The 16,443-nt window shown below is 36.5% G+C and overlaps 1 protein-coding gene across 1 annotated transcript in view; it reads right to left on the bottom strand.

The window, feature by feature from the left end:
* Positions 1-16,443, bottom strand: part of lobo (lost boys) — a 44,278-nt gene that overhangs the window by 3,390 nt on the left and 24,445 nt on the right. Inside the window, exons 3-6 of the mRNA XM_066301521.1 lie at positions 1,338-1,459; positions 904-1,135; positions 667-852; positions 390-612 (exon numbers count right to left, since the gene is read on the bottom strand). Of these exons, the coding sequence (XP_066157618.1) occupies positions 390-612; positions 667-852; positions 904-1,135; positions 1,338-1,459 (763 nt within the window). The remainder of the gene's footprint in view (positions 1-389; positions 613-666; positions 853-903; positions 1,136-1,337; positions 1,460-16,443) is intronic.

The raw sequence follows: 16,443 nt of genomic DNA, 5'->3' as shown, positions 1-16,443 counted from the left end.
AATGTTGCTAAAATATTTATAAAATGCAATGAAGTTCAAATATTGATGTAAAGCAAAAATGAAGGCTTCTGTCGTTAGATAGCGCCACGTTGACTGGATTAACTTGTAAATACGATTGAACAATTATACAGAGTGATTGTTAAATATACGACACAACATTAAGGGAATCATCTTTGGGTCAAATTAAAAAAGGAAAATCTCTCTAAATGTATGTTCAAATTGGCTTCATTTTGCACATATGAATTTATTTACCTCATAACACATTACTAGTTACATCAAAATGACAGCCGAATTTCTCTGCATTTGTAATCAACTCATTTGTGAGTGACACAGTAATTTTTCTTCAGGGTGATAAAATAACCGATGACCTATATCTAACATTAGCTTACCATCGTGTGGTATACTAATTCTCAAAGACCATGGATAAGGCATATCCAAGTGCTTTTCATCCCAAAAAGCATCGTTTTCTTCCTCCTCCTCCCCAATTTCTACAACTTTCAATTTGTGCCTGAAGCCTAGAGGCTTTTTAATTAGTAAATGCTCCCACTTCTCCGTGTCAGTCAAATCGTAGCTCAGGGCTCCAAGATCATGGGAACACTCTTGTAAATTTACCTTTAGTTTTCAAACCTCTTTAGGCTTGAAAATACAGAGAGGCTGGATGCATACCCAGTAATTTTCATTATTCCATATACTCTCAATCCCACAGTAAAGATCACTGGTCACCTTATGAGGCATGCCCGTTCCAGGTTCTATGAAAAAGCTTTTAGTGATCTCCTTGACACCTGCTGCCAGAAATATCCAGGCGTGTACTCTTTGCCCTTTCAGGTCATCTGGAGGCCTCTTCTCCTCTTCCTAGAGAACAACATTTCAGTCTGGGAAATATTTAAAGTCTGCAGATCATACTAAAACTTTCTGCCTTTCAATTTCGGCAAACTTCTCTTTTCCCGCCTGAATCTTATCCAATTCCCGCTGCTTCATCATGGTCAGAAATTTACTTTGCATATCCTTAGTAGGAGTTATTTTGTATTTTTGGTCTTCCTCCACTACTTCTTCCTCCTCTTTTTTGTCTTTAATCATTGGAATGGGGCAATCGATACGACACATGATCTTTTCTGTTACGTCTTTAATGGCGTACCTAAACTTCAAAAAAAGATTTCAGAAAAATCCGGAAAGTATTCAAGATTGGTATGGACAAAACTGCTTATAGCGCTATCTATGAAGAACCTCGTAAAATAGTCTTAAAGTGAAGCTGAAGTTGGTTTGTCTGATCGAAAAATTTTAGATTCACAGCGGGAATTTATTAAATTTTTTAGTTAAAACTTCCTAGACTTACTTACCCGGAAACAACGTATGCATCGTATCCAGCACCGATAAGAATCGAACATAGAACAGTGGCAATTTCGAATGAATGTCCTGATTGACGTAGAATAGTGGTGTGGGGCGAATGAAGATGTCGTGGCTGAAAGAAAACACGACAGAATAATGACAAACAATTATTAATAACAAAACTTAAAATGGAGATATTTCTTGACATTATGGCGAAGTCATGTAAAGAAAAATGATTTATTTTGTTTTTTGGTTTAAATTTACGCATGCGCATTAACATGTTTCAGCTTGCAGCTACTTGAACCGCAAAGTATCACATTTCTATTCGCTATTAAGCGAAGTGGTTATCAGTCTTGGTAAAACCAGATTACGTTGCTCGAGTCATAATCGAAATTTGCCGATATTAGAGGCCAATTAAGCCAAACAATGATAATCAACAAGCTGGGAATCCGAGTTTAAATTAATACACCCCATTCGGGGGTGTAATTGTCTTTAAAACGAAAGCGAGATAATCCGTTTACAGCGGCTTTCTGTGTGGAATTTGTAACTAATTTTCCGGTTTTATGGAAAGATAATCTTTGCTTATTGCATAAAAAAAAATCGAGTTTGGTTACAAATAACTTAATTATGTTAATTTGAGTTAGTGAGTACAGAGATGCACAGTTAGTCTGCTATAGCTTTAAAACCTTCATTAAGCATGAAGTTGGTTACCCATTATGTTATCCTATAAAGTTGGGTTTATCTTATGTAGCACTATTTGGCAAAGCCAAATCGACTGATGTATCACGTTTAATATTTAGGGAGAAAAAGATATGATAAATAAGAACAATTAAACAAAGCAACTGGTACTGAAATTATTATTTGGAGGGTAGGTTAGATATTTCAGTTTCACATTCAGTGAGTCTTTTGTGGCGCCACTTAGCCGCAGCACGATTATTTAACAATTTCTTTCAAGAGAGGGCGCTATATTTTGCATATGCGCCCTTTATTCTCGGTAGCGAGTTATTCATATATGTATATTCAGTCATATAAAATAATAAAAGTGAAGTCGGGGCGGACAATGCTGTGGTGAAACAAGATTAAATTAAATGCTCAGGCAAACTAAATTATCCGCAGCACAGTGGCGTGCCTTGGGTCTTGCAACATTTTCTAAATGATTTAACATGCTCATTATTACCATTAATCAGCTTATTTTTAAAACACTGTCTCTACGCCTCTGAATTTCCGCTAAATTGACGATCACGCAGTGGTGCTTCGGCTTGTGTTTGTACAAGTCCAGGTACGTCTGTGCAATTTTGACGGAAAAGTCTGAAATTATAATCGAACTTCTACAGAAATTTTAAAACTGCCAAATCACCCATCGCATAGTGGTATATTTTGGAATTTTCACCAATGACTACATGCTGAAAATTAGAAGAAAATACGATGGTTTCTCTAATTGATCTCCATATATTTCTAATCTATTTCGTACGCATCTGCACTTTTAAAGGTTCGCTTAAAAAGTTCAATTCGGAAAAGTTGCATAACAACAGAATCCCTTAAACTACGATTGTTCGTCACATTATTAACGGGTATACATTTAAATATCGCGCTTTTCGCCTATAGGCAATATCATCCAGAAATACACCACTGTATACCAATGACCCATGACGTATTTTCGGTCTTTTGAAAATTAAAACATTTTGGATAATAGGAGAAAATGCTTGGTTCATCTGTCCACATGCGAAACACACTGACTCCGCGCTTTTAAACTTAAAATCGGAAACCAAATTCTTACATTGAAATCTCCGATTTGTCAAGTTACTTACAACACAGTATCGTATTTTGTGATCTTCTGATAGTGAAAAAATTATTAAGAGTAGCAAAAAATTCCTGCTTATATCGTGGATAAATGCATGTTTTTAAATCTCTCTACGTCTCTGAACTAATTTTTAAATCTAAAAACGTTATTGTGAAAATACGTTATTGCAAAAATTTTTGCATAAAAATCATTACACTATTATATTTTATCCAGTTATACACAGTAGCGTAGGTCAAGTCATTTGTTACCTCCGCCACTGTTAAATAGTTAACGACCTATCTTTATGAAATACCGTTTATCCTACACGATCCCTGTATTATTCGATTTTTATTGACACTTGTTGCACGTTCATTTTACGGGGGTGAGTGAATACAATTTTAAAGTGTATAATTCTTTAAATGGGGGACGGAGTCTCACAACACGAAGGGTGTTTTTGCCTAAATTGTTTCCAACTAAGCGTTTTCCGCTTTGTGTCATAATTCACGAGCGACATTTTAATGTGTCGTCGGGATTGGTTGAGGAAGGATGCGATAGAACGGCTTGAAAGAAACATAAGGAAAAACGATATTGCATTAGAGGTTTTATGTACAACGTAAAACTTTAATTCACACCTCAGTGCCGTACTTAAATAAATGGCAATAAATTTTAATAAAGTTAGTTAATACTACTACCTCTTGACGAAAACTCATAGGTGGCGTGCGAATAGCGTCAGGATATGCGCATGCGAAATGAAGTACTTGAATTGTGTAGAAAACCGTGGTTCCATAAATTATTTTAATAAGGAAAATATATTTGTTTTCACTCTAAACGTACGAAAAATTTATTTTCTGAGCGATCAGTTAATCAAAAACTTAAATGTTTTGACTTTTGAGCACTCAAAGCATTTTTAGTGTAAAAGTTTCACAAATAGAAAAAATGCCTTAAACAGTGCTTTTTTTACTAGTTTAGTAAGCTTCGATTAACGATCAATAATTGTAATTTCTAAGATATTTATTGTAAAATTATCGACACTTTAAGAAGAATTTCAGGCAATCTACAAAATAGTCTTTAAGTCAAATTTATTCTCAGTTGTTTCAAAGTTTTAAGTATTCTAGATAGGGGACATACGAACTTTAAGAATAAATTTATAGATATAAATTATATTTGGATGTTATATGCATAGACTAACCTAAACTATCTTATGGAAGCTTTTCAGGTTGTTTTTGGTTAATGTCGTATTTCATCGTTCTCCGTATCTTTGTTTTTTTTTTTATAATAGCACATTTGTTCATTTTCAGTTTCATTTAAAATTATTTAGTCTCGAAGCATTTTCTCTGTAAAAAAACGCGTTCTTTGTCTAAGGGTTCGCTCTCCCTGGCAAAAAAAGGACTTTTTTGCGGGGTTAGAATCTAGAAAGATCCTTTTAGGACCGTCGGCGCCGGCAACGCGGTTCGACCGTCAATAATTACGTCGCCGTGTAGCGCGGAGGCCGTAAATCGTGGGGTTGAGGGTTGGGGATATGGGCGGCCGGGGATAGTGGACACTCGCGGGCCTCGCGGGGGACGTCGGGGGATGAAGCGGACGGTGTCCCTTGTCGGCAACCCGCGGGGCGCGATTTTAGGACGGTCGGGTCGGCTCCAAGCTCCCGATCCGAACGAACCGAAATAGTTTGGGGAATTTCGGGGAGCTTACTTTGCAGAAAATTACCTAAACCCGTTTTCCAGGGTTAAAGTAAAATCCCGTTTAAAATACATAATGTAGCACCTCCGAGGTAAATTGGCAGACAATCCCTTTTAGCCGAGGGCATATTTTATTCTGAATCAATAAGTAAATTTAACACTTATATGTTGTAGGAAGAGGAGCTTGGGCCCACACTTTAACGCTTCAGCTCCCAATTGGTCAATAATCAAATAAGTGGAGCGACGGAACATGCACGGTGGTCTGAGGACCGTTCCAGAGGGGGTAGTGGGTGGTGGGGCCTCGCAGGGGGCGCGGGGCCTCGTCCTGTTCTTGGAAACGGGATGGCAGCTTGACAGAGGATGGCCATTGGGCAGTGACGGCGAATATTGCGAATTTACGGGTCGAGACTGTTCACGGTATTTATCTTTAGTAAATTTACCAAGTTTGATCACATAATGAAATATTAACAATGATGAATAATTAATTACACGCATAGACAAAGGAATGATCGTCCAGTATAAGTCGTCACAACCTGGCAAGACGATCGTCGTCATTGGCGACGACGGGGCAAGGGGGCGGGGGTCAGAGGGGATGGGGGCCACCCTCACGCGGTGTGCAGATGTCGCGGTCCGTCGAACCCCGCGAAGTTTCCCCCTTCTACCCCCTTGGAGCGGAGGTGGCCGTCACGCACGCACGAGGCGCGAGGTCAGCCCGCGGCTACTGCAGGGGTGTCGAGGGACGGGGGAGAAATCGGACGGTAAATAGAATTCGTGGGCCTACTATATTACGTAATGTTCAAGGCACAAGTTTCTTTTGTCTTCAAGAGTTAGAAAAACATCGAGAAACTCAACGAAGTTCACTGTCATCAAGCTTAAAAACGGTTTTCAACACCGTTGTTTATGTGTTAGCACATTGTAACGTGCACGTCATCTATAAACGTCATGATGAATTAAAACTTCAACTAAAACTACACAAGAGCATCAATTTGCAAGCTACTTCCAAAATTGAACGCGTGGGTGTGTCCAAACATCTTTGTCATTAAGCTTAGTCAGTTACACAGGATATTTTGTCAGATAATCAATATATGTCAAATCTGAGATTTAAATTCCAGATCAAATCTAAAACTAAATTATACAGTTAGACTAAGCAGTAAGAAACATTGTTTATAAATAAATAATACAATGCCGAAAACGCCATCTGCTCTCACTCATGAGGAACTAAAATCTCTATAAAGCGTGTCGAAGTACTGAAAAAGTAAAATTTTTTAATGAAACACCTTGAGATGCCACCATGGCATATCGAAATGTATACGCTATAAAACCGGATTTTCCTGATGCAGAACGTTAATGAGTACCTTACCCTATTGATATCGATTTAATTTCGATCTAAATTACCGCACTGCTACTGCTATTTGTTATTTTGTGATCTTGACTACAATTTCTGAGTGTTATGAAATTTTTTCAAAGTGGATGGTCGTTACCGTAGGTTTTTCTGGATTTCTGAGTTAAGTGAATTGATCATAAATAGAACATTTGCTTTTTAAACTGGATCGTGGAAATTATTGGGCAGATCCTTAAGAGTTGAAACTGACTGCAGAGACAACTTTTAGATTCCTGAGCAACCAAAATGACCTTGAGAAAATGTGTAAAACGTGGTTGTCCTTGCTCAAGAATTTTCTGGACCGCCATTACAGAAATTGACCTTGTAAAGAACAGAAAATGTTTCTTTTATTTAATTCAAGAATCTCGATGTACTGTTGTGGACACGTTTGACAACCTCGCCATATATAGAAAATTCAGGTTTCAATGAAGAACCAGAAAATGCCATTAAGAATTTAAAATCTTGAAAGTATTTTTTGTTTAATTCGAATAATGTCATTAAAGTGGTTCTCCATTTTTAAGTAACATTTGACGTTAAAAAAACAATAATTTGTTTAATTAGACTAGATTATGAACATTTTTGACGATTCTTAAACAAAATTAATTAGAATTTGAGAGATTTCCTGACAACTACAGGAATTAAGCTAGCGCAAACCAGAACTTGCGTTTCCTATAATGGTAAGATTTAATATTTATAAACCTCATGTAATGCTGGAATCTGTACTCTTTATGAGGAATTAAAATCTCGACCTAGCATCATGAGATGGTTCCACAGTGGACTTTTGAGGCTCTCACTTTTACATATTATGGAAGTTAAAATGAACAAAAATAACGACTCAGTAAAGAATAATTGCGAGAAAAATGAAATTTATACTTTAACCCAAAAAGAAATGGATGACACCTTGACACAATTTCCGGCCTTTTGTGCCATCACAGGTCCCTGGGATCCTACCGATCCCATTTTCATCTCCGCGGGCAGTATAGCCCGAGGGACAGCGTCCGTTAACCCCCCCGCTGCCCCCTCTTCTCCGATGGCCTTCGGGGGTGGCACCCGCCCCCTCTGCCACCCCACGATCGAGATGTCGCGCTCGTGTTAGGCGTCCGGGACGGATCCTGGCAACGTTAGAATTTGGAATGCATTTACTAAATTGGAATGTTTGGTCCTTTGTCTTCGGATGAAGGCTCTATTTCGGCGTCCCTTGTTTTTGCCCAAATTCGAGATCAAACTTCGGGCGGCGTGACCAAAATGCGGCCCAAGATTGGCGGATCTTTGGGAGCACCCATTAAAATTTTAAGGATTTTGGAAGTAGGTTCTACCTGCTTCGGCAATGAGTTTTTTACCATTCTACACCCAGATTTGACTTTTTATATGAATTAATATTTATTTCCACAGATTCATCAAGTTTCTGTAAGCTTGGAATAACATTAATTTTCCTCAAAGACAATTCATAAAGGAAGTCGCACTAATGAGGTCGAAACAGCGCTTAATACCCTAAATAGCCAGGCTCAAGGTTTATCTGGAATTCTGAGTAACCAAGTAAACCAAAATAAGGTTATTTACCGAACATTAATAACAACATTATCTGACTTATTATACTGAGAAATGATGGTACTTAGATGATGCTTATCTAAAAAAAACTATAGGCAAATAAATATTTTGGATAATTGAGTTACAGACACTGAGCTTAAGAATAATTATATATTGGAGGTAATAGTGCTGAAGGTTTTTCTGGATTTCTGAGTAACTGGACCTGACCCTATGTAAAACATAATTTGAAAAAAAATCAGTATTGAGAAGAAATATATTGTGGATTTTTTATTAGATAACTAGAGCTGGCATGAGCAAAAAAATTCTACCTGGAACCTGGAACTAACCTGGACTGACCTTACTGAAGAACTAGCAAAATATCTTATCAATGAGAACTCACCTGAAAATTTCTTTTTCTGGAATCTTTAGTAACCTACTACAGATTGACGTTATTGAGGATTTTATTAAATTAAAATATTTCTTGGATCTTTTAATAATTTGAACTAAGTTTGCTCGATCTAAGATGTATATAAATCACCCGAAATTGCATAAAGAGCAAAAACATCACTGGGTAAGAAACAGGAACGTGCTGCGAGTGTCCCAAACATGCAACATTTTTTGTTCCAACAAATATTTTAAATTTCCAATTTTATGAATATCTTTTACTACACATGCTACACTACGGATTTTCCATTATAAATGGTAGATGATTAATAAGGAAAATGGAAAAAAATCTAATGAGTACCGAAAGGATTCGCAAAATTCACATATCTCAGGTAAAAAATTCTAAAAATTTGCAATTTTTTGAAAACATTTTGTTATTAAATTAAGGATGTTACACCAATGATTTTTTTACAAAAGGCATATGATTATTTAGTGTAACGGAAAAAATCCAAATAAAAATCGATACAGAGCAGACGAGTATTGGGGGGATTTCAAACATCCAGAATTTTTTACTTAAAAAATTCATAAAATTTCATATTTTATTAGCATTTTTTACTATTTAACTATATATGTTACACCACTGAGTTTATGTTATAAATGTTAGGCGGTTTAAATCTTCAACTGAGAAATATAATAATAAATCAATAATATAATATTAAATTATATTATTCATAATATAAATCAAATTGAATATAAGTCAGAGGCGTACGAAGAAGGTCTCAAACATCCATATTTTCTGATTAAAATCAGTCTTAAAATGTCCATTTTTGTGAAAATCATTTTCTACTGCAATGTGATTAAGATACAAGGTGGTAAATACAACCCTGCACATCTTCCTTCAAGTCTTTGTTATTTGTTTGAAAAGTTCCGGCAATTTACTTTTGAAAAGAACTTTCACATTTTTCGCTCCAGCCCGTTTTCAGCGAAATAAACCCATTTCAGACCCAGTGGCATGAGTCTACGTGACCATTAAGTGCTTGACCGTCTCTCTTCACAGGTACCTCAATTCTAAAGCACAGGGTTGTAAACACAACCGTGCTTATCTTGATTTATGCATTTATTCAGAAAAGTCGAACAAACGAGCTTTGACGAAGACTCTCGCATTGTGCCTCTGTTTAAAGAAATAACGGAATATCGAACCCAATGGTGGTATTTTGCCTTTTCGACCTGTGGCTAACAAAATACATAAATCCATTTCAGACTCGGTGAGTTACGCCTGTGTGACTCATGCTGATTATAAACTGCTATACCTTTTTTCTGCAGATGGACCCAAAATAAATTCTAAAGTACAGGGGCGGTGAACACAACCCCACACGTCTTTTTTGTATATTTATTCGGAAAATTTAAACAAATTTGCTTTGAAAAGGCTTTCGCATTTTGCCTATTCGGTTCTCACCGAAATTCGGTCCGTGTTGATTCAAGCAAACTTATTTTCGATGAGCACAACGTGACTAATACTGGTCACAGGTTCCTTTATCTCTTCTCTTCAAAGGGTTGTTTTGCAGTCAAGGCAAAATTCTACCTTACCATTAAGCACGTCCATTCTTGTGCTCATGGTCACCGTTAAGGTGGGGCAAGGAGGCAAAGGCAAGGACAAAGAATAAAAGAAGAAGCGATATTTTTTTCTTTTCACAAAACTGGTGAAAAAGCTCCAGCAATTATGGTCGTGTTTGCCAAGTTTATCTGAAATTTGAGTGCTACTTCGATAAGAAGGTTATTATCTGCAACAACTCTTGATAAAGTCTATAATACGGTCGTATGACTAATTTAAAATTTGAATATTTGCTGCGATTTCGAATGCAGTTACTCTCAATGGATATCGGCATCATATAGTTTGCGCTTTTGCATAAGATATTTTTAAAATCACACACATCACATACATATATACACGGTTTAAAAGTATACTAAATAGGACAACATTGATGATATCCTAAAAAAGACAGTTGAGATATTCAATACGTGAGCTACCATTGAGTTATACCGAGAAATGAAGTGTTAGAGATTTTCCTATCCTTTCCGATTTAAAAAAAAAACATTTAGTAATGAAAACTTATTTTTTCTTATAGGAAATTTAATGTAAATTTAAAAAAAGTCGGGTTTTCGATTAAATTTACTAAAATACCTTGAAACTCTCGAAAAAGGGTCAGCCTGAAACCTCCGTTCTGGATGTATTTACTTCTATTTCAGATGGTTTATTTAGCCACAAACTATGGCCCTATCGAAACAGCCCGTATGATAGAAAATTAAGATTTTTGATGTGCACAGCCTTAACTAAGGGTTGAGCAAACTCGATCGGATCTGTTTACTTCATTGCGGTCTTTGATGCCGCAGGCTCCATCCACATTCCGCGCCCAAGGTTTTCGTCAGCTCCATCTCTCTGGTTACAATGCATTGTTCGACCTAAGTGCCAGCAAAACGCATTAATTTTTACAACCCTCAATAAATTATGAGATTTTCTATTTTACTTAGAATTAAGGTAATATCAAAACATTCACTCGTCTTATACCGATACCTGGACTGACGGACCGGTAATAGGGACAATGAAATTTTGTATGACAATGTCTCAAGTCGGTTAATACCTAGAAATCAGACACACAGAATATACCTAAAATACACCTTACGTTATCTTTCAGTAGAGTATCGAATCTGTAAATCTAACTTTATGTAGGCAGGAAAAACGGAAAACCAATCTCAGAAACAGTTAATTAAGTAATTGATCAATTAGTTAACCATAATGAGGAACTTGGCGTAAGTACGTCAATGGATTTCAGCATCGTATGCTGGAACTTTATCATTCATCGCAACGAAATGTGAAAATTATAGCAGATAAATGTCTTCAAATGTATCCAGAAAGGCAACAAACAGCACAAAACTATTATCTAAGTTTTAAGAAACTATTATTTAAGGTATATCAGGTTTCTCTTCATTAGAAAGATATTTTCGTTCCATTTAAACAAAACACCAATAAAGTGTTGACATCTAGTTTTGATGTTGACAGTTCTTTTCAAAATCATATTTCCGCCATATTGATTCTATAGCACATTATGCAAATTCGGTTTTTCTGATTTGTCTCTTTAATTTTGATCCGAATTCTATCGTATCGCGTATCATTTAAATCAGAAAAAAAGAACTTAATTAAAAAATATATAAATTCAATATGGTAGCTATAAGAAATAACAAAGTTGAGTCTCTTAACTATTGAACATTTTCAAAGACCTCTTGAAAAAGTATCCAAATAATCTATTGGTTCAAAATGTTCAATTTTATCTATTTTCGCTAAAAAAAAACGAATGAAAAATAGAAATTTCTGTTTTTTCCAAAAATCTCGACAATCTTTGGAAAACTTCAGTTTTTCAGTAGAATATTTTTACCCTCCATAAGACGCAACTTTGCCCCTTTTAATCGACATCCTATGTCTTATAATAATCAAAATATCCAAGGTTAACCTGCAGAAACGGTCACCCTGTATAAGTTTAACTGTCCACAGGCGTAGAAAGACCTGTTGTGCAAGAAGAGCTTAAATAAGTAAGTGAGAATCTGCGATATACATTAAGGGATTTGTATGTGACGACTGCCTTACAATGTTTCCAAAAATGCCGAAAATGTTTGTGAAATTCATGACGTAAAATGCGTGTATATAGTGGGAATGGAAATCATCTCTTGAGGAACTATCAATTAATAATCATATTGGAAGTTTGAAAACTATATCTGTCAATGGATTTCTCCATGACAATTGTCTTCAATTTGTCAAAAAGTCTGAAAACCTTCACTGTGTTTAAGTTGTCATTCCTCATAGGCAGGAAAAATAGTACTTATCTTATACAGGTATGAATAGTGCTTCTCAAGGAACATTAAATAAATAATGATGTTGGAGAAATGCGTCAAACAGGTTTCTACATTAAGCTTCTCAAAAAAAAACCTGAAAGCCTTAAGCATCGGGTTCACCTCTTATCGTCCAATAAAAGTCAGAGACGTAGGAGGACTTGTTATTTTTTTGTAGGAAAAATGTTTCTCATGGAACATCGTTACCTGATGAGGAATTGACTAAGTTTCTTAATGGATTTTAGCTTGATGAATGCATCGAAACTTCTCAAATAAAGAATGTGGAAATCTTAAGGGTCCTCATTTTTCATTGACTACTAACAATCAGAGGCGTCGGAGAAGTTATTAAATCGGTAGAAATAGTATTTCTCCATAACTGGTAAAAAATTCATATGGGAGTTATGAATATGTGTCAAAGGATTTTTATATAATGTTGAAAAAAAATTCAAAGTCTTAAGAATATAAAAAAGGTAGAATGGAAAGCAGAGTCATAGAAGAAGCTATTCTTTGTAAGGCAAATAGTTCCTTTCAAACAATGTTGCTTAATTTTACTGGAAAATCAGAATATAAGTTAATTAATTTCTGCACGATCAAAGCATGGAAACTTCTCAAGGAATTATTGGAAACCTCTTACCATAAATCTTGTGTATATCTTATAGTGTGGTAAAAGTCAGAGTCATTAAAAAAGTTATTAAACTGGCGTGAAAAGGGTTTCTGGAGAATCACCAAACGAATAATTATATTGGAAGATGGGCAAGTACACCAATGGATTTCTTAAAGAATTTTCTCAAAATACCTTTAAAGTCTTAAGTAAAAATTCACATCTCAAGATATAATAAAAAGCAAAAATGTAGGAAGAGCTGTTACGCCTTTGTAAGGGGAATGTTTCTTGTAGAACGACGTTACTTAATTTTGCTGAAAAATAGTGAAGTACATTAATGAAGTTCTGCATGTGCAAGATTGCTTTACAAAGACTTAGAAGGTGCGTTAATACTGATATGAAAAGTATCCCTCAAGGAACAATCAATAAATCATTTTCTTAGGAATTGCGGTTAAGCACCCTAACGTAGAATTTCTCTAAAAACTGAAATAAAAACTTAAGAAATATTAATAATCTTCGTCTAAATTCCTGTTATACTGAAATTTCTGATTACTTATGGCCAAAATTTAAAACTCTCAATGGAGCATTATTTTGACCAGTTTGTTTCATGATGTACCCCGCACACTGACCATCGCAGCCTCTATCCTCGGGCCTAATTGAAACACAATCTGCACGGTACACCTCTGTTCGATATCTTCCTGATGTTGACGCTGTCTGACCGATTTTGTATCGTAAACCGTCCCTGGGGCATGGTCCGACAACGTCCGATTCGAATGGAGAAGTTAAGTAGAATGGAGAAGTTCTTGTGCTAAAGAGAAGGCCCAAAGTACCAAAAAAGCGGAAACTTTCCTATAACATATCAAGTAAAAATGACGTAAAAGTAATGACAATAACATGTCATTTACGACATTGTTACTTCAGTACGTTTAAGTTATACATAATCTCAAACCCGTTTTAGAGAGGAAACCGCTATCTAATATTTACATTTTTTATGCCGCACGCTCCTGGCGTTGACTACCTGTTAGATAACCCCCAATTATAGTTTTATCAATAAATCTGAGCAGCATTATTATCACAGATTCATAACCCTATCCACGTCTTTATCATAATATTTACTATTTAAAATTTGGAAAGGAAGACAAGTTTCGGGGTCTTTACAGTTAAAGACAACTTTCAAATTGATTTTTGGCATAATTGCATTTCGGTGCTGTGGTACCCAAGTACCGCGAATTGGCGTTACTTTATTGCCTCGAAGAACCCTCGAGACACCACTTGGGTACCTGATGGCGGCCTGTCATTGACACATTGGCACCGCACTCCTCATTTACCGCGGTCCGCAATTGGGGCCTGCGGGGCGCCCTAAAGCCGGGTGCAAATCGGCTTTGTCTTGTACCAGCCATACTTTAGATGGCCTACAGTTATCGATATCTTATCGACAACTGACATTAAGGACCATGGAATGTAAAATTCCCAGAAAATCCTGTGAAATATACTCCGTTAATAACATGCTATTGACAATTTTGACATGTGTCTAGTAATTTCATAAATATGACGGAAAATTTTCAAAAAACAGTTGATATAGATCAACATAGCTGCTTACCGCATCTCAATTAATTTATCGATCCATAGACGACTCGGAAATTATCGATATATTATCGACTATTGACATCAATGGATCGCTTGCTCAGAATTTATCCATATATAGAGTGCTCCAAATAAAAGAAGGTAACTGGTGATAGTTGCTCGGGATCTAAAAAGTCAATAACTGAGGACGTCAACATGGATAGTTGCAAGATGACAAAATAGAGAATGGCATATCTACTTTTATATTTTAGTTAATACGTATGTTTTAGCTTTTATATATTTTATGTATCTGTATGTATATTTTGAACTATTTTATTGAATTTTTGGTGTGTAGCTTTAAATAAGCGTGTGACTTATTTGTAATTAAATGCTATAATTCAATTCGCGCAATCGCAAATCAGAGCATATAAACGAGTGCGAAGCGAGCACGAAGTGAATCTGAAAGATGAACGCCAAGCAGTTTGTAGTCGAAATGCAAAATTACGAACACATATTTTAAGAATTAGGTGACATTTATGTAAAATAACAGAGTGGCCTCAAACCAAAATTTCTTTTTTATTGATTTTTGTCGCAATAACATCGTATTCCACAACAAGATTAATACGCAACCTACAAGAAATAATTTAAAGGTTTCGTATCAGTAGATCTGGGAGGACATGTATGCGGTCCTGCTCTTTTTAGCCATAATTTCCTCAAAGCTTTATCTCGTAAAGTTTGTCGATTAACTTAACTAACAATCTGTATAGAACTTTTTGGCTGCGAGTTCTGTTTTAACTCCCATTTTAGACGTACCGAAGTACTTTTACCAGAAAATTATTTGTAGAGTAGTAAAATGTATGCCAACTTCTTCTTTATAGCACATTATATAAGTATAATACGTTTTTTTGAATACCTCGTCATATAGTACTTTATAAAAAAATATTCTTTGAAGTGTGAGCGCAAACACGTTATCGTGTAGCTGAATGCTGCATTCGGATTCAGATGAGCTGTCGAAATGACAATAATGTGTTCGGAAATTTTACCCCGAGGTGTTGGTGTTTCATTATACGATATTGAGTGACATTTTTTGAATATTTTCAGATATACATTTTACGACTGTTTCTCATTTGGCTTCTCTATTGGAAAAAGTGTTCAGAAATGTTAACACCAGTGGTGGTGACGCACTGTTATTTTTCGGTTGAAATCTTTTCATGTTGGACTTATTAGTAGCAACAGAAGAAAATCCCTTTAATTTGTGACTTTTGAAAAAAAGTTCTCGTAGGTGTCAGTGCTGCCATTTTACGGTGTAACTAACAGAACTATATATCCAGATTTTGACGAACTGTCAAAGTGACAGTAATGAGTTCGGGAATTCTACCTCGAGTAATGAATGACGACGCCGATTTGTAAATATGTTTATAAATATATTTTCTGACCCTTTCCAATTGAAAGCATTGCTTCTTTAAGCGAAACCATTTCCTTCAGGGCTCCTCTATTGGGAAAGAAACGATCTCCTCCTTCAGCCATCAGTTAGTCCCAAATAATGTACCGGCGAGTCTTAATCCGAAATCCATCTTGTTCACCGGATGGAGATCGATAGCGCCGCGATCCGTAAGGGTAATTCTTCAGGCGAAGGGCCGTTGCGTCCGCCCATCCCTAGCAGAAGCAACCCTCGTCGCCGGTCCGTCGCTGGGGATTTTACGGGTTTGCGTGTCTCTTTTATTGCCTTTTCGTCGGAATGAGTGACGTGCCGGCGGCGACCTACGCGGATTTGCCGCGGGGGGTCGAGGGGTGGCTGAGGGGGTGCGGGCAAGCGGAAGCGCTTCTTTGTCGACCCACCGACCGGGGTATTTTCTAGCGCTGCGAATTTTTCGAAGAATCGAGGCTATTTTGCCACCGTGAAGGGTCGATCTTTTCAATTCGTTTCGGGTCCGGCGAGGTAACGAGGGACGGCGGTTGTTCGCCGAAACGAGAAGCGCTTTGCTGAGAGCACCGTTTCATCTTCGGATGGTGCGGTATTTCTCTTTTACTCGATTTTTCCACCGTAATGGTACAAATCGTCCTCAAATTCAGTTAAAATATTCGATTCATCCACACTGCTCTACTCTGACTGCTCCTCGGCAACCAAAAGTTTTTTAATTATCTGAACAAACTTACATAACAGTAATATTCAGTTATCCACCTATGTGAGTACGCATTTCCCCCAGTCTTCTCCACGTTTCTTCTATGAACCTAGATCCCATTAAACGTCCTTTGTAAAGACTTTAACTTTGATACCACTTTTCTGTCGGTAATTGCGAATAATCAAAATCGTAGATTC

This window comes from Euwallacea fornicatus, chromosome 2 (assembly GCF_040115645.1).
Source record: "Euwallacea fornicatus isolate EFF26 chromosome 2, ASM4011564v1, whole genome shotgun sequence".
Taxonomy (NCBI): domain Eukaryota; kingdom Metazoa; phylum Arthropoda; class Insecta; order Coleoptera; family Curculionidae; genus Euwallacea; species Euwallacea fornicatus.
This window is presented reverse-complemented; position numbering and strand designations above follow the sequence as displayed.